Source organism: Anas acuta, chromosome Z (genome assembly GCF_963932015.1).
Source record: "Anas acuta chromosome Z, bAnaAcu1.1, whole genome shotgun sequence".
Taxonomy (NCBI): domain Eukaryota; kingdom Metazoa; phylum Chordata; class Aves; order Anseriformes; family Anatidae; genus Anas; species Anas acuta.
In genome coordinates, this window is record NC_089017.1 from 47,243,515 (window position 1) to 47,266,719 (window position 23,205).

The 23,205-nt window shown below is 47.6% G+C and overlaps 1 protein-coding gene across 7 annotated transcripts in view; it reads left to right on the top strand.

The window, feature by feature from the left end:
• The first annotated feature begins 572 nt into the window (after positions 1-572).
• The window catches only part of PSD3 (pleckstrin and Sec7 domain containing 3), a 107,899-nt gene continuing 85,266 nt past the window's right edge, over positions 573-23,205 (top strand). For 2 of the 7 annotated variants that reach the window (XM_068667893.1, XM_068667894.1), the window contains exons 1-2: positions 7,504-7,692; positions 13,818-13,926. In XM_068667893.1, coding sequence (XP_068523994.1) covers positions 7,519-7,692; positions 13,818-13,926 — 283 coding nt within the window. In that variant the 5' untranslated portion in view covers positions 7,504-7,518. Of the gene's footprint in view, positions 728-849; positions 955-1,172; positions 1,385-7,503; positions 7,693-13,817; positions 13,927-14,251; positions 14,337-22,904; positions 22,951-23,205 lie in introns of those variants that run through there. The other 5 variants (XM_068667899.1, XM_068667895.1, XM_068667898.1 and 2 more) reach the window with 5 other exon arrangements.

Below are 23,205 nucleotides of genomic sequence, written 5' to 3' on the forward strand. Positions count from 1 at the left end.
CCTTTGGCAGAAACCTGTTCCTTGCCACCAAACTGCGGGTACAGAGAAGGACTTCACCTATCCTCAGCCCAACTATCCTCAGCCTAAATGCAACCGTGGCCCACCTGCAGGGGATGTCGCCCCGAGGGGTGCCTGCACCAAGGCCGTGGAGGCAGGCTGTGATGGGTGGTGGGATCACGCTGCACCCTTTGCTGTGTGCGGGAGGTTTCTCCTGGCTGTGTGTCCCCAGGAGCGGATGGCCCCTTTGCTGCTGTCCTGCCCGCAGCTCGTGCCTTGTCCGTGGGTGACAAAGTGCCACCGGCTGCGGAGGAACCCTGGCAAAACTGCAGCTCTGAAATGGCAGTGACTTCCCATCGGGTTTCCAGCCTGGTATCACCCCGATCACACCTGGGTGCCCAGCAGAAAGCCTCTCTTCTTCCAGCCAAATAAATTAACGCGTTTGAGGGCTACTGAGCAAAGCACAAGCTGGCAGCACGCGGGGAAGGCAGCTAACATCCTCCTCCCGCCAGCCTGCCAGCCACTTGGCGTAGCTGCTGCGAGGGGCGCCGTGACACCCTGGGGTGTTTTCTGACTGCAGCTTCTGACGGGGAAACCCGTCTCTCGCAGAAGGGGACAGGTTGTAGTTTCTGGTGAGAGAAACCCCGGCACCTGACGGCGTGCTCTGCTCGGAAACCCGAAGCTCGGGGAGAACTTCCAGCGACCTGCGAAACACAGATCGGCTGCGGAGGTGCAGACAGGGCTGCTCTGCAGACATCTGTGCTCTTTCGCTTTCTGGAGCCAGGCTGCGGGGAGAAGCCCCTGGGCTGAAAAAGGGCATTTTTAAAAATTTAATTTATTTTTTTTTTCCAGCGACTGCGAGAAGCACTGAAGGGATTTAGGAGCGTAGCAGAGCTCAGCACGTCCTGATGCCTTGCGGGCTTTGGGGACCACCGCTCCCAAGCGCCGTCCTCATGGGTAGGCAGCCCTGCTCCTCGGCAGTCCCGAAACCTCTCCTCATTTTTTATTATTTTTATTTTATTTTTTTTTGATTCAATCTCTTTTTGACGAGCACGTGGTGCGCTCCGTTCCTCTTCCCCTTCCTTCACGTCCAACCCCCCTTCCCCTTCTTCCCTTTCCCCTTCCCGGCCCGGCCCGGCCCGGCCCGCCCACACCCCGCCCCGCCTCGCCCGGCCCGGCCCGGGCCCACCAGGCTGGGGCCGCCCGCGGCCGCGCTGCCCGGCTCCGCCGCCGGCGCTGCGGGGCCGGCAGGGCGCCACGGCCCGGCCCGGCCCGGCACGGCACGGCCCGGCACAGCCCGGCACGGCACGGCACGGCACGGCCTCGCGGGAGGGCGGCTGCGATCCGCCGCGGCCGGCGATGGAAGATGGAGGGAGGCGGCGGTGCGGTAAGGGCGGCGGGTGCCGGCGTGCGGGAGCCGGGCGGGAGCCGGGCGGGCGGCGCGCCCAGCCGGGGGCACCTCCTCGCCTGCCTTCACTTTCCCTTTTTCTTTCTTAACACTTTTTTTTCTTCTTCTTCTCCTCCTCTTCTCCCGTATCTCCTCTTCGTTTTCCTTTTTTTTTTTTTTTTTTTTTTCCGTTTCTCTTTTCTCCTTCCTTTTTTACCTTTCCCTTTCATCTAGCTTTTATTTTTTGTAGCTTTTTTTTTTCTTTTCTGCAGCTTTCCTTTTTTTTTTTTTTTTAGCTTCTTCTTTTTTTCTTTTAGCTTCTCCTTTTTTCTTTTCCCTTTTGCTTTTCATTTTTTTCTTTCCCCTTTTCCCCCTTCTTTCCCCCTGTTCTTCCCTCTTTCCCCTTTTCCCTCCTCTTTCCCCTCTCCTCTTTTCTCCCTCACTCCTTTTCCCTCTCTTCTTTTAATGTTTCCTTTTTCATTTTCTCTTTCCTCTTTCCTCCCTCTCCTCTCATTTCCCCCTCTTCTTTTTAATGTTTCCTTTTTCATTATTTCTCTCTCTCTCTCTTTGTGCATACCCCTAAGGGGCAAACACTCGGAGCCCACTAAGGCGCTCACTGCTGGTAGCTCCCCAGACGCACCAGCATCACCAGAGAGGCAGCGCGGGGAGCCCCCATCCCCGGGCTGGGACCCCCCACCTGCATCTTGTGTGGTTGGTTTTGCTTCTGTCTCCGTGTCAGTGTAACAAATCAGCACCCTTGCTGCACTGACAGGCTCTGTTAATCATGCCAAATTCTTGAATTAAATGAGATGTAGTGCAAAAATCAGCATCTTTGGCTGAGTTAATAGCAATTGTGCTTTCTGGGGAGGAGTAGGATTGAGGTGAATTCACCAAAGGTGTAAAGTTTTACAACATTAAACTTGCACAGGGACACTCCTGCACTACTAGGGTGTTATCGTAAGCCCTGCTGCCGTGCTCCGAAGCCAAGCTTCTCAATGGGAACATAAACATAGAGCTGTAATGAGCTTGAACTTCACACAAACTCGCAGAAGATGCTAACTTCTCACATAGACGCAGTGTTTCCGTGCCATAAACAACAATTACGTGGCTCCCACAGGGTGCCAGTTAGTATATTGTCAGGCAGAGCACATCTATGTGTTATTGAAGTGATTTGGGTGTGTAGTAGGTAACTGCAATTACTTCTGCTTCTGCAGCTTCAGTCACACTTCAATTCTGTCTGTGCGTAGGACCATTAAAACAGAGAGAGAAAATCAAATGCCATATTTCTAATGGAACTGCTGGTTGTGTACACGGTTTTTGAAGCAGTTGTAATAGGCTGCTGATAATCATCCAGGCCTTTCTGGTTTAGCTAGCAGAAAGGAACCTCTTTCTACTCCAAGTGCACTTTCATCGGTCACATCCTTAGTTGATGTGCTTTAGCAGATGTTACCAGTTTAACACTAGCTGTAGGTCTGACCTAGCCCTGTTGGCTTGCACACGCTGAGAATTTGGCTATACAGTCGTTGGTTTTGGGAGTATGCTTTTGGTGGGAGAGATGGTGAGGTTAAACCACCTAGGAATCCCTGTGCAAATGCTCCCATTCAGTTTTAGCCTTGGTTCACCGTAGAAAAGAGTGTAAGAAATTCCTTTGTGGTAGTGGTGATGTTAAAAACAATTTCAAGAATGTTATGCATTGCTCTCCTCTAAACTTGATACACAAAAAAAATAGGGCTTGATAGATAAAATTCTTGCACAACGTACCTGTGTGAAGGAGGTCCTCTTGTGCTGCTGGTGCTTGAGTGGATTACTCTTGCCATTTCTAATGCCATCAGATTGAAGGGAAGAGCAGTGAGGATCACAGTGAACACAACAGATATTTTTTCTTCCTCCTCCTCCCAGGAAGGCTGATGAAACTGGGGGAGCAAGAATTTATTTGCTGTTGTCAAACTGGGTGGCTAAAAGACCTGGATGCAGTTCAGAGCATTTTCCCTCCCCACCTCATCCTTTCTGTTCTTGCCGATGTTACCGGGAGAGTTTGGCCTTTGGTTTTCAAGCCTGGATTTAAGAGGCAGTTTGGAGTTTGTTTCCTGTGGGATGAAGAGGATTGTGTCTGCTGGAGGATTGTGGACTGGTGCCACAGAGCATCTGTGCAGATAAGCAGCTGTCATGCCGAACGTGCTGTGCTTGGGACAAACGTCCCAACTGCTTGGAGCTTCATCGTTGGGGCTGGTGGCCGTGGTGGCATGAGCCATGCTCCACAGGTGGCTGTCAGCATGTGGGAAGGATCCTTTGGCCACAGCTGGTGAGCGGTCCTCGTGCATGAGGCACTGATGGTGACTGGAAATGATGTCTGCTCGGTGGGGACACGGGCACTTGGTAGCAATCTTGCCATGCTGCTGTGGGCAAGGTGGGGCAAGACCAACAAGCTGTTGCCAAGGCTCAAAGTTTGAGGCAGCCAGAGCATCCCACCCTGTGTCAGCTCTACGGGTGGTGAAACACACGTGGCTGCTGGGATCTCCGGGCTGCAGCAGCTGGAGGCCTTTGTCAGCACCACGCTTACAGGCCTGGCCTGAAGAGGTGGGAGAAGTCTTGGGGCTCAGCGACATGCAGCCCTGTTCCCCACGAAGGGCTGCTTCGTCAACGTGGTGGAAAGCTGCTCCTGAATCATGGCAGAGGGGGGATTTTCCGTCCCATCTTGCTCTCTTGCCCAGATCTGCTCGGTGGCATGGGTGGCTGCCCTGTTGCAGGGGGATGTACAGTCAGGGGTCCTTCCTCGGGGGGTTTGGCTGAGAGGGGTATCTGTGGTCAGAGAGCTCCTCCAGGCCGTCAGCATGCGGAGCAGCAGGGACACAGGTGGACCGAGGCAGATCTTGAGCAATTTGTGTCTTCAGAGTCTGCATCTCCTTCTGAGGGGATTTCTGTGCTCTGGCACCCACGGCAGCAGAGGTTATTTCCAGTCCTTTTTTCCTGTTTGCTCTGAGATGAAGCTGGGCGGGGGCGTTGAAACAGCACGTTTCTGTGGGATGAAAAAGCTATTTCAGCCCAGTGGTAAGTGCCTGCCTGACACTTTCAGACCAGCCCTAAGCGTCCTGTTCCTCTCAGGATTACACCATTTGAAGTACGCTCTTGCAGCGCGTTTCCAGATGCGTTTTGTGAGCACGCCCCCTCCTTGCTCTGGGACTTCTCTTGCTGTCACGCCAGCTCCTGCCAGAGACCACAGGCCCCTGGGATGCTCACGCATCTGGGTGTTCGTGCTCTGTGTCTCAGGCAAGCACGGTGGGTCGTGGATGGGGTGTAAAAGCAGGGTGGAGTGAAGCTGAGTCCGGGTGAGGCTGGGTTGCCATGGGGTTGAACGAGGAGTGAGAATAGCTCAGGTATTATCTAGCCCTTGAAGCTTGAATTGCTCCTGAATTGACTGTACTTCCTGGATGCTGTAAGCAAACAAACCTGCCGGGGCACAGGATCAAGCTGTCTGTCAGAGCAGGAGCTCTGCACCTCCAGCAGGCGCCTCAGCCATCAGCTCCAGCTGCTGGAAGCACACAGTGTTTGCTGTGACTTGCTTTCCTAACTGTGCACTGTAGAAAAAGATTGTCAGTGCCACGAGCAGTGTCATTAGCCTGAGGAGACCAGGCTGGAGTGGGCTTTTGAGTCTGGGCTGCCAAGGCACACTGGTAGCTGTCACGCTTACCAAGGGCTTCACGTCGTGACCGCAGCAGGTTTTTTTGATGCCTGGTATCAGGGCTGAACAAGAAGGCATTGTCTTGAGCCTGTGACACAGTAGTTTGGGAGGACTAAGAAAACAACTCAAATGGCAAGGATTAAACAGTCGAGACCTCCCTTTTTGCGGAAGCGATGAATGCGGCATCCTTTCCTTTCTTAGCGTGAAATGCCACAGTGGAAGAGGTGGCTTATCTCCAAATTGTACTCATTATTATTTCACAACAGCTTTCAAACAGGAAGTGTCACTGGGGTAATAACCGCATCTCCCAGGCTGGGCAAGCGCCAAGTGCAATGGCAAGATGCACTTAAGCCCGGGATATGGCTGCATTTCAGCCCTAACAGAAGAAGTGGTACCAGGAGGGAACTTCCTTCAGAAGACGACAAATTCTAGCACCAGTGAGTTCTGGTTTTCATCAGCTCGCTTGTGTGTGGAGTCTCCGTGGCCTCATGAAAACAAAACAACAACAAAAAAGAAGGAAGAAGTGTGTATTAGCTTCTCCACCAGTGGAACACGTGTGCCAGCTGGCCGACTTTGTGCTGCTTGCAGGGAATATATAGCTCCTGGTGTCTTCTCTTCTGCCTTCCTGCCATGGTTGGAACTGCCTGGTGGCTCCTGGCCATCTCTGGGGCCACGGCTGCCAGAGGGTGCCAGTGCTGGCACTCCCTAACTCATGTTTTCTTAGCAGGCAAACAGTCTGCTCTTGCAAAAAACATCTTTTCAGGCCCCCGGTATCTGCACAGCAGGAGGCTTACATAAACTTAGTTGGTGTGACTCCTAGCTTCTGCCTCTGTTCTGCCAGGGGAGGACAGATCAGCTCAAACTTCAGTCAGGTTGCTGATCTGAATAACTTCTGGTAAATCTAGGCAAGGTTTAGAAAGAACAATGGAGGTGAATATTGTAAAATTAATTTAAATACACGATATGAAATAAGCATGCAGGGTCAAAGAGCTGTTTCTAGGTTAGAGGCAGATCTATACACATCTTTGCATGCTCTTTTGCTGTGTTGTCGCTCTACAGCTTGTCTTTGCCTCAGAGGAAATGCAGGTTTTTACACCTTTGCAGAAGTTTTTCCAGTTGCTCTTGTGCAGAGTGTTTTTTTTTTTTTTTTTTTTCCCCCACTGTTCAGTTCCCTGAACTGCAAAGAATACTATAGTCACTTTGAGCTTCTGTCTTAGACCAACCATGTTGGTAATGCTGATGTGGAAAAGGTAGATGAACTCTCCTGATAACTCTTCTCTTTCTCTACATCCATCCATAAAAACAGTGTTTTTAGCTCAACATAAGGAATGTACAGCATGTGGGAAGGGATGAGCTTTGCAAGTTCTCAAGTCTCAGCAGATGTTGGCTTGGGTTTTGAAAAAAAAAAAGAGTTGCTTAAAGATACAGATGTAACTTCTGGTAGCCTCCTGAGGCACCAGATTTTAGCTTCTGTGTAGCTGAAATCCATGTGGGGCAGACCTGTAGCTGTCTAAACATTGTTCTGCCTTCTGAGGTACCTAAATATCATGGAAGTGCAATACCTGCTGAAGAGAAGCAGTCTGTCAGTTTGCTAAATATACTTGGAACAGATTGGACAAAAAAAAGTAAATGCAAGATGTCTGGTACATACCACTGCTGAATTCTCTGAGTAAAAAATTGCTGGCTTTGTGATATTTTTCCTACATCAGGACTCCATCCCAGTGCTGTCTGAGATAACTAAGAAAAAAACATTTGTATTGTGACTTTTAATATTTTGGATCTTTCTACTCTATCTGCTTTGTATTTAAGAAGGTGGTTTTTCATGAGTGAGCTGCAGTCTACCTCTCGATGGGCTTGCTTTGACTTGAGCTCTGTGCTTACCTTAGAAATAATGCATAGACATCCAGAGGTCCATACAGCACACATCAAAAATCACTGACTCGGCAAATAGGAAATGCTGAGTGACCTTTAAAGGTAAAGTGTAATCATAAAGACTTTGAATTAAAATGCTGTACACATTCATGCAGTTACAGCTCAGACAGTGTCAGCCTTTGCATAATAAAAAGCATTTAATTCAGTATAGCAGCTGACTGTTTTCCTAGCAGCTTCGGCCAAACAACAAAGCAAACATTTCTTTAAGGGGGGAAAAAAAATGAAGTACAGGTGTAGAACAAGACTAGCAGACTGAAAACAAAGTTTACCTGCAGCTGTTTGATTCTGCGGGTAAAGAATGCGTGTTTAGTCACTGTTCCCATGGCTTTTTCTAAGAGGAGACTCTTGTGGCTAGTTTCTGAATCGAGCCTCTCATCAGACACTGAACTTTTGTGCAGTGTGCCTTTGAGGAGGGAGAATAGCCTCGATGGTATCTGCGCCCTGTTAGTTCTGCTCTCTTCTGCCCCGAACGCTTCCCAGGAGGCTGTTCCTGGTAAACAAATTCGTCAGCGTCCCGAGCGCGATGAAAAGCCTGCAGAGCCCCAGTTCCTTGTGGCAAATTCCTGGGGCGAGCGAAGGTGTGCAGGGGGTGTGCCACGGGGAGCCCCGCGGTGGGGACGGAGCAGCGGAGCCGCCTGCCCGGCTGCAGAGCCCGAGGGCTGCCTCGTGCAGGGAGATGCCAGAGCCTGGTCAGCAGGTAAGAGCAGGTGACTCTTCTGGGTTAGACCCACGGTCAGCTCAGCCCAGCAGCCTGTAGAGGTGGTCATGGGTGTCTACAGGAGCCTGGGAGGAGCTCAGCGTGGAGTTTCATGCTTTCTACCTGCGTGTAGGATTTGTACCCCTTGAGGTTGTTTGCCTTCCTTTTCAGCCTTCCTGGTTTCCATGACATTGCTTTGTAGGGAGCTCTCTGGTTTGACTGCAGGCTGCGTGAGGAACCATCTCCTTCTGCTTGGTTTGATGCTGACTCCTAAAACCTTCTTCTGATGTCTTCTGGCTGATGTATTAAAGGAGGCAGTGGGTCGCTTCTCACAGGTTTTTCCAGACCTGCAGTGACTGCATGCATCTCTGCTATATATCTCTCAGCCATCTCTTTCCTTTAGTTGGGAAGCTGCATCTGTGATCCCTTGGTATAATTCAAGCTTTTTTGCTGGAGAATGGTTATAGGGAGTGCCCTCACACCAGTCCTTTCCTTCCTCCCCTACCTCCTGTCTCTTTGCAGGTATCTCCCTGTAACTCCTGATAGGTAGAATTTATTTTAAACCACGAGCTGAGTTTTCTTCTCTTCCTGAACCTTTGCTAGCATTGACTTTGGCAGCCCCAGGTGAGGTTTAGCCATGCAAAACTCCTGTTCTTTTCAGCCTTCATCTATTTTACTAATGCTTTAATTTAAAAATTGCAAACATGTATATTAGCATGTGGGAGGGCGTGTGAGGAAAACACGAACATGGTGTACGAGGTCATACAAAAATAAAAACTACAAACCTTCTTAGCGGTCTGTTTGTGAGCACCAGCTCTCTCAGCTCTCCCTGCTGTCAGTGCATTGGCTTCCACCAGCTAGCAGGTTTATTTTAACTCCAGCTTTCCCCATCTCATCCTGTTACTTGGGAAAGGGACTTAAGAAAAGCTCAACAGAAATAGTCTTTTCAGAACAATTAGCACAACCTGTCAAAAGCACGAAGACTTGCTAAGTTCACACCCACACAGGAATGATAACTGTGCTTAAAATCAAGGGCTGACCATTAGTGGTACCGGGCCCCTGGGAGCTTTGTCCATTCGTGACAGCAGAGGCCAAGCTCTCACTGCATGTCTCCATGAAGAACTGACCATGGCATGGCAGCCTGGCTCAGATGCTCTCCCTTTTGCTCTTCTGGCAACTTGCTAAGAAGGCTGCAGATCTCTGGAAACCTTCCATCCATCACTCTTGCCTCTCCCTTATGTGTTTTCTCATGTATTTTTTGAAGCTAGCTCCTCTACCAATTCCTGTATTTCAGCTAGTCTCTGAGGAAACTTCTGGGCTGCGGAAGAGAACATCAAGGTAGATGTTTAAACTCCTCCTGAGAGCTAAAACTCACCCGATCGGGGTGTATGATAGGCTGCTGAGAGGCATTTGGCTTTTTGCTGCAAGGGACGATGATGAAGAGGTGAGGATAGGACAGTCCTGGAGTTAGAAATGGTCTGAGTGAAGTCTTCCACAGCTGACTTGTAATATACTTGTTTCCCAGCAGCTGTACAGCCGAGGGGAAGGTGGTCAGCTCTGGAAGGAGGGGATATGCAGCTGTGAGAGGGCAAAAACAGGGCTCCCCCAAGGCGCCCTCGTGGTGTGACTTAGCTGTGGAAACCCCTGAGCCAACTGCCCAATTCCTTCTGGGTCCTCCTGTAAGCCCAGAATTAGATTAACATTTATTTATTTATTTATTTATTTTCTGGGGGTAGGGTGAAAGTGTTTTATTAAGAAAGATTACAGCGGTTCCCCCAAGGGCACTTTCACTTCTCTGTCCTGGCTCACAGCCCTTCATGAGAGGTCACAGAAACACAGCATATCCTGAATTGGAAGGGACCCTCAAGCATCATCAGGTCAAACTCCTGGCTCCATACAGCACCACCCACAAAATCATGCCCGAGAGCATTGTCCAAATGCTTCTTGAGCTCTGTCAGGCTCGGTGCTGTGCCCATTGCCCTGGGCAGCCTGTCCCAGTGCCTGACCCCCCTCTGGGTGCAGACCCTTTCCCTAACCCCCAGCCTGACCCTGCCCTGTCCCAGCTCCATGCCGTTCCCTCAGGTCCTTAAACACCTTCCTGCTGATGTGTCTTTTTGCTCAGACTGGCCTGTTTCTGGTGTCAGCAGCTGTGGGCAATGTAACCAGACTTCGGTGTTCCTCAGTTAATGCTGTGTGGAATGTAGGTATTTAATGGGGAAAAAAAAAAAAAAGTCCCCAAGAAGAAAACAGCCTGTTCCCAAAAGGTCCTGGCCAGAACCTCAGTTAGATTCAGAGAGGATGTTTTGGTGCTTTCTTTCTGTGGAGAAAGGAGAAGCATTTCCTTCAGGTTTCGATGACTCAGCCATACCATCTAAATATCTGGGGCAGTTTGAGGGGAGCTCACAACTGGAACTGAAATCAAATTCACCCAGCAAGAGACACCGTGCTTCAGGAAAGCTGGCAAACAACCCTTGTTTTGGGTCTGGATCAAGCCACCTTTCAGGGACAGACTGTGGCAAGGGTTTTTCCTTGCAGCTACTGACCCGCTGCTCGGGTCAGCATTCAGGGAACAGAGCTGTGCAGAGATGTGGTGTGTGATTCACAGCTGCCTGACTTACCTGTACGTGGCAGCTGATGCCAGAGGAGCAGGACCCCTGAGGTCTGAGCATCCTCCTGCTGCTCACTTTGGTGCTGAAACACGCGTTCAGCAGCTTTGCTTCTCGGGATACAGCCTTAAAACACAAGTGCTGTGGGCACTTCCTAAGCAATCTCCCTTTCCCTGAGGGAAAGGATGAAACACCAGCAAGTTGGGACCTCGTGCCAATGCCTTGTGCAGGGTCAATAGAAAGGTCCAGTGTGGTGCCAGGAGGTCTGAGGGGTGAGGACTGGCACGTGGAAGCAAACACAGACTCACGAGCATTAAATGAAATTCTCCCAAGGGGCAAATGCAGCCTCCCCAAGTCCCAACCAAGATCCGTGACCCGGAGGAGCAGGCTTGAGCAAACATGACCCAGGAGGCAGAAGGGGCTGCAAGAGGGTTGAACAAATGGGCAGGAGCTTGCTGCCACTCTGCCCAGAGCTTAATCAGACTGAAAAACAGTATGTGTGTGTGTGGCTCATGAGAAATGAATGTACAGCTGGGCTGATTTAAGGGGATTGATGCTCTGGGTGAGCGTCACCCTCTCTGGTGGTGACAAACACCAGATGCATCAAAAGTGGTGGTTAAAGCCCTCCGAGGGAAGCAATTATGAAATGAGATGACCCGGATGCAGGTTTCTTTGCTCTTGAGCTGAGGGAGAAGGCTTAAGCAGGAGGTTTTTTTGTTATCCTTTCCAATCTTGCTTTCTTTTAATCCTTGCTAATGCAGCCTGGAAAGCTCCGGGAATGTTTGTCCTGCCCTCCTCTGAGCTCCCAGTTTCAGGGGCATAATGACTTCAGCAAGATTTGGGTGAGTGGCAGATTGAGGTAAGAAAAGGAGAGCAAATTTTCTCTCTTTGTTTTATAACTCTTCTTCCCTCTGTCTCTAAGGAAGGACCACAGTGAAGCAATGCTCTTAAAAGCAGTTCATGCCTGATAGCATTCACTTTCTCTCCCTCCCTTTTCTCTTTTAATATTTTTTTGTTTGGATGAAATACTGTGACCTTATCCCCAAGCCTGGCTCTGGAGGCTGTGACCTGCTTTACCTTTATGCATCCTCATATTGCTCTGACAGCCTAGACAGATGTTAGGCTCAGTTGTTTCCACACACCAGCCGCTACATGGAGTTCTCATCAGCAGCGCTGAGCACTTCTGAAAATGAAGTTGCCTCTTTCAGGTGCCAAGATGAAGGTCCCTGCCAAGGCACCAAACTGATAAATGCTGCCCTGTAAACTGAAAGATCATTCATTTCATCCTAATACTGGGTGATGCGGAGGGTGTTGTGAACTGAAATCTTTTTCAATGCTTTATGATCAGACATAGGCAAGTACAGGCATTTGGAAAATGTGTTTGCTGACAAGGAGGCTCAGTGCAGCAGATGTCTGTGAAGTCTTGCAGAGCAGTGCTAAGGGATTGAGGTGCTGTATCTCAGAGGTGCGTAGATCAGAAATTTCTGATTGTTGAGCAACTGGACTGCTCTGTGCATTTTATTTACTATTTCATTCATGCGTAGGTGGGATTTGGCAGCAGCCAGAAGTTTAGCCATCCCATCCCATTGCATCAGCTGTGCAGGCTGAATTTTCATCTGGCTCCATAAGCTGCTTTTGACCAGGTTATCTCAGACTGAATATTCTTCTGCGTGCTCTGTGTGTACCCCTTCCTTCCCCAGTTATTCCTGCCCCAAATCTTGTGAATGAACACATCTTCGTGGACATGATATAATTTGTCTTTGTGCTAGAAAGTCTTTGCTCTATTACTTCATGGTTCTCCTGAAGGATTTGTCTGGCTAGTGTTAGGAGGTCCATCAAAGTAGCTGTTGGGGCCCTAGTGACAAATAGTTAGGCCAGTGAATGATAAATACACCCAGGAACTTCATGGATGACTGCTCAGTTATTACACATGTGAGCTGGACTCAATTCTGCAGAACTGGTTCAACACAGAGGTGTGGGAGAAATAATGGGGGAAGAAGTCCAGGAGAGCCTGGAGCAGTTTTAGGGCATGGGGTAAGATGGTTATTTGTCAGTGTGGTCTTAGAAGAAAATGTAGTTGTTGTAGAGCTGGCCTTGGGGGAACGTATAGATTAGTGATTCCATCCATCTCTGATTAAAGAGCCTTGACCGTGTGTTCCTGTGAATTATGTGTCTCCTGTACTTTGAATTTCTGTTTGTAGCTGACGCTTATCCTAAGGTATTTGTTGGAAGTGCATGAAAGTTATTATTGTCCTGGGGGGCAGAATGTTCCATCTGACTTTTTTTTTAAAGTATTTTTGTAAGCTAGGGCCTTTGCCAGTGTGAACCATGAAATGACTTGATATGCTGTAAGAACTGGCTGCCTGGCTGCCTAAGACATAGGATGTGAACACAAAGGTCACCGAAGAATTTATAGAGCTAATAATTTATTTCATCTGTCACTTCAGACAGAAGAATTACAGGCTCTGTCTTGCCCAGCTGGATAGCAACTTAAAGCTGACTGCAGACACTATTTGCGCTACAGTTTATTGCTGGTGTACGCTTCATTGTGGAGATTTGATTTGTCCTCACCTGTTCAGAAAAGTAATTTTAATGTTTGTCGTGCAGCCTCTCTTTCCCCTGAGAAACCGGACCTTTCTCTTTCAAATTGCTTCGTATGAGTAGGAAGCAGTGGGTAGGTGCTGGTGGCACTAGGCCTGTGTGACACCAAGATGCTTTATGTGCCTGTCCATTCATCCTCCCAGGTGCTCCCCTGCTAGCCAGGAGGACCACCCTGAGCCTCCTCATTTCAAGGTTTGGCTTGTGGGATCATAAAAACAGGACGGGTTGTCATCCTGACTTAGGTGGTGGTGGTCAGGCACAGGCCTGGGATCCAGAGGACAGGGATTGTAACACATCACTGGCCATGTATTTGCTTGCCTTATTATCCTTTTTCACATTTCTGACCCTCCCTATTGTAGCCTCTTCTCACTTTCTTCACCCCAGTCTCCTCTCAAAAAAAACATCCTTTTCTTTTTTTTTTTTCCCCATAGGTCCCAGTTTTGTGACATCCTTACTTGAATTTACTGTTTCTGATACTGATATTCGGAGTTCAAGAGACGTTTGGACAATGCTGTCAGATATATCTGATTTTTGATGGTCCTGTGCAGACCAAGGGGTTGGACTTGATGATCCATGTGGATCCCTTCCAACTCTGACTATTCTGTGATTCTGTACCATGGCCTAGCAGTGGCTAAGATTGCTAAGGGGCTCGGCGTGGGCTGCTCTAGTCATCGTTGCTTGATACTGAAACATTTGGGTTCAAAGACTCAGAGATGAGCCCTTCAAAGGCACTGTGAGTTCGCTCAGGTCTGTTGTTCTTGATCTTAGTGGTGGTAATGGGGTGATGCTAATAGAGATAAATGAACAACTAGCACTTTGAAAATCCTACCTGACAACCCACCTGAATGGATTTCGTGTTCCTGCTGCCATTTTTTTTGGCTAAAAGATAGATAAGCTTTGTTTATTTTGACTCTGCAGGCAGAAGCACTTGTGTGGGATAATGATGTATCTGCTCACGCCCAGACTGTTGCCAAGGCCAAATATGAATTTTTATTTGGCTTGGAAGAAGAGAAGCCTTCAGAAATGGGTAAGTGCTATTTATCGCTAATGTGTGCAAAAACATCCTCCGAAGGCCCTCAGGAAGGAATTGCAGAAGCTGCTCCTGAATGACCCCGCGAGGGGTTGCTCAATGTGCTACGCTGCTCTTCGCTGGCACGCAGTGCAAGTACCAGACCAAAGGACCCTGATGGTTTGGCCACAGCAATCTTATGCCCCCCACCTGTCTCTGGCTCACCTGGGCCACCTCGATGAGATGGTGGGGACTTGTGTGCTGCTCACACTCAGCCAAGGGGCTGGCGGAGGAAACCTCAGCCCTTCTCTGCAGTGGAGCCATCTCAGCCACGTGTCTGCACTCTGCATGCCAAAACATGGCTCTGCCTGGCAGTCCTTCCAGGAATGCCCTTCGTGAGCTGCACGCTGCTGTTCCTACAGCTAGAGGTAGATAAGATTTTCATTTAGATATTCGAGGTGGTACCTGAACTGCTCCCTCCTCTGTATTTAGTAATTCATGTTATCCAGATGTAGTATCTAATTTTATGCCTAAGGGTCAGTCTTGTTTCTATGTTTTTCTTGTAAACAGAGGGCGTTTTCTACCTTTTCCCAGTCCAAGCTTAGAAGAAGAAAAAAAAAAAAAGTAGTTACTATACCTATTTCTTTTGCTTCATTTTAATTACCAATCCCTGCCCTCTTTGCAAAAGTATTTCCTCAGGCTGTTCTCTTTGCGCCTTGATCCTTTCTAAATTGCAAACTTTCTGGAATGTCACTTTTAATTAAAGAAGATTCCCTTCCTGCCAGAGAAGGGCAGCACTTTGTACAGGAACAAGCTGTGTATGGTCTTCCACTTCAGTCAAGAGAAAAAAAAAAAAAAAAAAAAGAAAGAAAAAAAAGAACAAGCAGAAGTGAGTTCTGGAAAGTGAATAACAGTTTCTCCTGGATTTCCTAAAGTTAGGTCTTCCACTTGGGAAATCCTGGTTGCAGAGCAGGGGGAAAAAACCAAACCACACAGATGCTCTTGTTTAGGAATTTTAAAAACTTACAAATTGCCACAGAAATGTATATCGCATTCTTACATGAATCACAATGACCTCATTTCTTGTTTCGGGAGAGACAATGTGAGAGCACTGTCAGCAGGCATTAGTACATTTCCGGAGATTGGCATTAAATAAAGCATGCTGTGTCTAATAAATCCAAGTGAATCTATTGTCGTTACTAACCAAAACAATTATCAAATGTGATGAGCATTCTGTGCTGCATTGGTACTTAGAGTTAAAATAAAGGGCGGCTTTACTGGCTTAAGTGTGTACTTTGCCATATTTTTCCTGTGTTGCTTCTTGCCTTGTTTCTGAATCTCCTTCTGTACCTTTATTAATCGGAAGCTACCAGCAGGGGCTAACAGGCAGTGGAAAGGGAGTGACTTCCAAGGAGAGTTTCCAAATATTTAAGTGGTTAACATCTATCATTTGTGAATTGTACCCCAAAACTGTGTTGGAAGGGTGCTTTTACTATGCCCACAGAATTAATGACTGTGACAAAGACCAACCAGAGTCTCATAAAGGGCCCCTTCCCTTATGGTCCTTCTCCTTTTAGCAGATTCACAGCTGTCGAAATCCAGGTAGGACCTAGAAGAGTCTTCTCGTCCCATCCCATGTCCTGGCCAGCTAGACCTGTACTTGGCCAGCTTGGGATTTGCAGTCACGTTTGTCCCTCTGGCTGTGATAATGGTCTGACAAACTGTACTGCTTCTGCTGTGTGTTTTCCCCAGCCAGGATGACAATATGTGCTCTCCTCAAGGCCCCTGTTCCCCCTCCCCAAAACTCAGGTTCCCTGCTGCACAGCATTGTGCCAACCCAGGCTGGTTTCTCGGTGGTGTCACAGGCAAAGGCAGTCTCCTCCTTCTGCAAGATGCCTGGCCAAAATGGATGCATGAGAATGGCGCTGACCCTTTTTCTTCAAGGTTTCAGTTGCTTATTTATTGGAGATGAATGACTGGGCTGGCTCAGGTCACAGTAGTACAAACCCAGGTCCCTGTGCACCAAATCATAGTTTCCTTTGATTTAACCTATACTGAAGATGTCATGGTGTATCTGCAGGTGATGAAGACTGTTTTGGGGGAAGCAGCTATGCCTGAAAGTCTTTCTCTCCTTCTTTATATTAGATGGGGATGGAAAAAAAAAACATCACTGAAAATCCAAACCAACCTGCTACTTTCTGAAGTTGCTTTTAAAATAAAGACGACATGGTTTTCATGGGTCAAAGTATGTAAGATTTCAGACGAATGAGTGACAGCAGTAGGGCCCAGGAGCAGCACTGGTGTTTAAACTTAATCAGGAGAACAGCTTGTCGCTGTGGGCAGTAAAGCTGAACTTTCATTTATCTGACCTAAAGAGGCTTCACTCGTGCCTTGGCTGGCCTCAGAAAACGAGAACATAATACATAAGCTGCTGAATGGCTTAATTAGTTCTGCCTCCCAGTTTGGCCTTTCTCTCAGACACAGCCATATTGCCGAAGCCCTGCTGGATGCTGTTGAGAGTACGATTTTTTTAATTGGGTAGTGAAATACTTGTGTTGGAGAAGACACTTCACAGAGAGGGACAATGACTGGGGGATGGTGTAGCAAGCACTTCTGTTTGCCTAGGTCTCTCTCTGGAGACAGCAGACTGTTAATAAGCTGCTGGACTGATTTTTGCCTTCCAGGTTTACGCTAGCAGTCATTTTCACAGGTGAGAGGAGAAAAAAAACACACCTGGTTAAATGTGTGTAGAAGAGGTGTTTCATTGCTATATTCAAATGTACGTGTTAATAAAGCTACCATATTACAAACAATTCCTCTTTTTTCTCCTTCACTGCCCTTGGTCTGTTTTTATTGGGGAGATTTGCAATCCCAGGTCGTCTCTGTACTCGTCTATTGGTCTTCAGCATGTGACTGTCCTGCCTGGCTTTCCTTTCTCCTCTGTCCCTGGTTCTCTGTCCCTGGTCATCCTCCTCGAGGCAGGTGGGTAGATGTGTGCAGGGAGGATGAGGGGACACGAATTTTCCTGCCGAGGCCTGCTCGTGGGGCTGCATCGTGCTGCCTCCGCAGCCTCGCGGCCCTGCCCTGCTCCTCGGTGGAGCCCCAGCTTTCTGCCTCCAGCAAAAGAAAATATTTTCTAAAATCTGAACTCAGCCGGAGCAGACAAGACGTCTTCTCAGCCTTGTTAACATAAAGGGCACTTGTATGGGTCTGGAAACATATCCTCCTCTGGAACTGGCCATGCTAACAGTGGTCTCTATTGAGCAGCTCTATCTCTTAGGCTTTGGCAGGCTGCAGAGTACTGATTGTTATGATTTTGCAGTTTATACATTTAAATGCCAAAAAAAAAAGAGTTTTGACAAAGTGACTTAGTCCTAAAAAGTGCTTCCTTGGGGAAAGAAAAATTGGGGGGGGAGGGGAGGGCTACAAAATAATTGCTTTAAGAAACATGAAATCCCTAATCCCTGTTATTTGATGAAAGAAATCCAAGGGAGTTGTTAAGAAGCAAATATCTTCTTAAGATTCATGAACAGTCTTTTCTCTGATACTTCTAGGAGGGGAAAGCTTTCACCCCTCCTCTGTAACTAAGTGTATAATCTCATTCTTCACAAAAAAACCCTGTACAAGTAGTTCCCGGGTTGCTATGCAAATCTGGTCTTTCCCAACAGCTGCTGGAAGGAGCTTGTTTTTGAATTCCTGGTGAAACAAATAGCTTTTTGGAAAGCCTGTCACTCGCTGTTTTGTGTACAGTGAGGTGTCATGAGGCAACTGAGCTCATGTAACAGCTTGCTTCTGCCAGAAGAGATGGTCCCAGCCGCATGCTGCCGCGGATTGTCTCATGCTAGCTCTTGTGCTCATCTGTTTTCTTAGCAAGTGTAAGCCGGTAAAAATGGAGTAAAAAAAAAAAAAAAGTCTAAAAAAAGGTTTAGTTTCTCCTGGCAGTGCATGCTGAATCACCTTTCCAATGGTCAAACAGTGCCAGAGCTGATATGCAGAAGAAAATGAAATATGTACATGTACTTTAAGCCATGCCACATACCTGTTCCTGAAACTGAATCATGGCAATAAGTGCATTTGCTGTAGAATTTCTCTGGCTTCTTTCAGGAGCTAAGGAAGCACATAGTGGCTGGTTTTTTGTACACCCTTTTTCACAGAATCACAGAATAATTGAGGTTGGAAGGGATCTCAGGAGACCCTCTAGTCCAACCTCCTGCCTCAGGCAGGGTCCCTTTGAGAACATTTCCCAGTATTGTGTCCAGATGGTGGCCCTATACTGCTGATTTAAGCAGCCTTGAGAAAGTTACCCTCTTAACCTTTCTGTAAAATACGTATTGCTTACTTTCTAGGTAGACCTTTGCTCTTCTGCTTTGCTTTCTTTCTCTGCATCACTTCCAGTCATGCATGTCCAGCTCTGCTGCACCCTCCTTGCACTGCGTAATGTGACACACTCATGATCCTCACTCTAAAACTTCCCTTACATCAAATTTGCTCATGTACTGCATCAACCTCATATTAGCATGGATTGCTAGCTGCAGTCTTCCCCCGTGCTTTAACCACATCTCTGTCCATGTCAATAACACCACCCTTTGTCATGTTTTCCTTTCTTGCCCTTTCGCATTTCCAGGCAGTCTTGAAAGTCTAGGCACCCTGGGCTGCTGTTTTCCTCTGCAGTTCTGCTTTCCTGAAAAGGTACAAAATTGTATTTTCTGAGGGTCGAAGGGCTGCTGATTGCAAGTTCATGTTGCAGTGACCAGAGCCTGTGAAGATAAGTACGTCAAATGTTCATTTTGGATATGCCCTGCAACATTTAACAGGGGTACATGCAAGACTGGATTCTTGGATAGCTAAAACCTGTGGTGCCCATGCGCTCCTAATTGAAATTCCATCATTCCGTTGTGCCTTCTTGAATCTCTAAGCTTACTTTTTGTTCTTTCTGCGGCTCTACTACTGTTTCTGACACAATGAAGACCAGCAGGAGCTTTTAAGTGGTAGTTTGGTAACACTGCATTTTATCCTAATTGTCCCTGATGTTTGCTGTCTTCTTTGGCTGGCAGTGAGACATTACGCGAGGTCCATGGCTCTGCAGGAGGAAATTGCATGTCTTGTGACCTGCACTTGAAAGCTGGGTAGTTCAAGTTATCATAACCTACAGCTGCAGGGAGGAGATTACCACATCCTTAACTCAGTAAACAACAAAATTGTTTGAAGGCCAAGGGTTTAGTACAAATAATAGTTAAAACATGGGCTGTTTGTTTATTGTTTTTTTTTTAAGGTGCAGAATTAAACACTCAGCAGCTAGGAAATGCCAGAGTTGAGGCAGTAATTACCTCCCCATTTGTGGGCTGCCGGCTGGAGCGGCGGAACGCCCTGAAACCAAATGGACAAATACTTGGGGGCCTGGTGATGCTGGCAGCCCCTTGGTGGTGGCTGGCCTTCTGCGGGCACCCGGAGCATACAGGGTGCAGGCTGAGCTCAGCAGCAGCTGAATGCAGCAGAAAAGCTTCCCCAGCACAACAAAGCCAAGTCCACAAGGCACAGAAGGAGGGGCTCAGCTGGCTGACTTGATCGACCGGCCGTATGTGGACGCGGTGGGGCACAGCTGCATCGTCGCTTATCCTCGCCATCAGCTCCGCTCCTCTCCTTTGCTACAGCCCTGTCGTCTTTTGAGACAAAGGAGGTAGGCAGCACGCACACAGAAGCCCTCCATCGTGTTGTAGCCTTGGTTTATCTCTAAAGGCTTCCGGAGGAACAGCAGTGTACTGTCCTGCTGCTAAAGGTGACTTGGTAATGAACATGTAGAAGACGTTTAATTAAAATTACATGGGTAGATGAAATTCTGGCTCGTAAAATGTAACATGGTACAGCAAATATCTTTCCTGTTCACAGTTCAGCACTTTAACGAGCGCCTTCTGCTCTGGACCCCTGCGTTGTTTATTGACCACCATTCAGCTTACTGAGGAAGGGAATCTCATTCACCATGCTAGCTTGCTGAAGAGTGCCCGTGCAATGTCAAGCTGCACCTTTAGCAGCAAAGACTCCAAGCCTGGGAAATGCACATGTCCCTCTATGCGGCTACTTTTATTTTAGCTGTGTGCATAACTCGATATCCAGCTCCTGGGATGCTTTGAAGACTGCTTACCCAGCTTTCTCTTAGCCCAGCTAATTGATCCCAAATCTCAAAATGCAATAAATGACATCCTCTCACAGGGGTGTGTCTAGTTTCCTCAGTAGCTGCTGCAAAGATGCAGGGTTTCTCAAATTGGTGAGCAATTGTGTGTTTGTTTTCGCTTTTTTTGTTTTTAAGCCGTCATTTCTACCTTGAAGTATGGAGCAGTTTCTTTATTTGAGAATATATTTCCATTTAAAGGACTTTTTGAGGGTTTTAAAAAGATTCTTTTAAAGACAATATTTTAAATACATAAATGGAAGTGGATTCCGGGAGCTACAAAGTCTTCACTTTATAGTCACTGCGAGTGTCAAAGCAGCTGTGGGTTGTCACTGCTCCAAAAGTTTGTGCTTTCAGCCTGAGGTTCTTAGGGAGCTTTTTAAATAATTACTGATATCACTGTATCTATCTGCACTTGGAAAATCACCTGTTAGGAGCTTCCTTTCTAAATCACAGCAATGGAAAAATGATATTTTTTTTATTCTTTTTGGATTTACCATTTGAATTTTGAGTTTAATGCTTATATTTTCCAACTTTTTAAAACCAAAACTTAAGGTTTTTTCTTTCACTGCAGGCGGTGTGCCTTTAAAGAAATAAAATGCTGTGCATATAACAAGACCCACTGACGTCAGGGTAGTGAGCCCAGTTTTTCCCTTTGTATTCCCTCCCGTTCCCCCTTCTGCTAGCAGCTGTTTCAGTCTCTACCCTTTCGCTTTCCAGGGTAATGACTCTGGGGACCAAGCTATCTCACTGACCATCTGTGGCCCATGCAGCAATTTGTAGTGGATAATCCCTCACAGTAAGCTCTCCCAGCACGTGCTGTGTGTTAGTTTTGGACTGGGTCCTCTTCTGAGCTCACTGTGGGTCTGCGAGCTGCCGCGGCAGCGTGCCCTCTTTCCTGCAGCTTGGGGAGCGATGAGGTGCCCAGTGGAGGGCTTTTAGTTCAGTGTGGTTTGAGTTACACCGGAGGCTTCCAAACCCCATTTACTACTGGGAAATGGCTAAAATCTGTAAAAGAAATATGTAATTGAGTCACAACGTTATTTACCTAAGGCTTTCCATCAGAAAGCACATGATGTGGAATAGAGCTGGAAGACTTGCAATTGTAAAAAACCACACATGCACACGCACATATATTTTACATGCTGCTCTCGTCATTGCTTTCTTAAAGGACAGACTTTACACTCATAACTCCTCCGTCTTCCTTTCTCAAGTGCTGCCAACCCGCCTGTCACATCATCGCTGACTGCAGGAGCTGGAGCTGAAGGAGCTGGTGGAGATGCTGTTGGTAAATGTACCTGGTGTAAGAGTGGCTGTCCTGTGGCAGACTGAAGGTTCATCTAATGCAGCCTCTTGTGGCCAAATAACAGAATTTAGGGAACTGAGAACTACAGAGAGCAGTACTTCTCTGGTAACTTCTTCCAGCAGAGGTTTCCTGGTGGTCCTTGCTAGCGCTGGATGGATGGTGTCCTGCCCTGTGCTGGTCAGTCTAACTTCTCAGCTGTCAGCCGCCACCAGGTCTGCGTCCCTGGGACTCACCAGTGACCCCCTCTGGTCCTCTCTTTTTGGGGTGAGGGATACCAGACTGCATGGTCGTTTCTTATGCATAAGCTCATCTGTATCCTTGGCTCCCCTCACTTCCACTGTGTGTTTGCTAAGGCAAACGTGGAGGTGGCTGTGATGTTTAGCCCATGCTTACTTTATAAGCAGCTCTCCCTTACCTCTTTGCCCTACTCTCCCTACATCTGTCAGCTCCTATATTTCCACCAACCTGTTTTTTGTGTAATGCTGATGGGCCGGTGGAGGCCTGGCTCCAGCTTCCCCAGGTGAGCAAGCTGCCCAAAAGCCCAGAGCAGCTGCAAGCTGCAGAAACCTGTGCTCCCAGTGCGTGCAGCAAGATGTGGTCATTTGCAGTCTGGTTAGAAATCCTCAGTGCTTGCATCGCGTAAATCACTCAGCTTTGGCTAGCACAGGACCATCACGGCACGGAGAATGACATCATTTGGCAAAAGGGCTGCTGACGGTGGTGTGGCAGCATCCCTGCTCTCCCACAGGCAGGGGCCGCTCCAGCTCAGCCTGCACAGGCACAGCTTGATAAATCCAAATAGCTTTAGTTACCGCTGAAGTTTCTGCCCGAGGGAGTGCACGATGCCTGTGGCTCCCCCTCTCCAGAAAGGTGCAGGAATGATACTGTGCCGTAACTGCTGTGATCTGTTCATTAAACTTTGTCACCCTGAGATCGTTTCCTTGCAGTGCACCCATTGTTTTTATGGCCCTAATTTGCCATTTACAAATAAAGGCAATAAATGCCCGCAACAGAAGATCAATGGTATGGTTCTGCATGCGGTCTCACCTATGTGCTGCTAGCGATCAGCGCAAGGAGCTGCAGAGAAATAAAATGCAAGATGCCTGCACTGTTGTGTGAACCCTTCCAGCTCAGTAACGCTGAAAAGCCGTCAGGCGCCTTCTGCTCTGAAACCAGCACGCCACTCTGAGGATCACCATGCTGCCCCTTTATTCCTCTTACAATACCCGGCAGTTAAGCACAAACATCTCCCTGGCATATCATCAGGCAGCCTGTGCTGGAGGAGATTTTTTTTTTCCCCCTGCAAGCTGCCAAGGTGGACTCCTTAGCTCCGGCGATAGACTGAATGAGACTGCAGTTCCCCCATCAGTTTCATAATACTCAGAAAGCTTCCATTTACATCATTGTGTGCAGTGCAGGGCAGCAGCTGCCAGGAAATTTGAAACTATTTTGATTCCAGTTGACTAGAACAGCAGCAATTGAATTAGCTGGTATCGCTATAGATAAACTGATGATCTGTGCATTTTATTTCTTTGACCAATGGGTAACTGCTGGAGCTACAGTAACCTCTGTGAGTAAGGAGACTGTTCAAGCAAATATATCTGATTTCTCTAGCTAGCTAATCTGTCTATCTGTCTATCTATATACTGCATAGAGAGAGAGACACACACCATTCTTTTGTAAAATGTACCTGTAAACAAAATGTCTGTCTATGCTTGTAACTTGTGTTTTGCTTCCTAGAATTTCCTTTTATTATGCTGTAGACAAGCTTGATTGAAACGGAGTGGCTATTTACCTATGAAATATCATATCTATGCCTGATTTA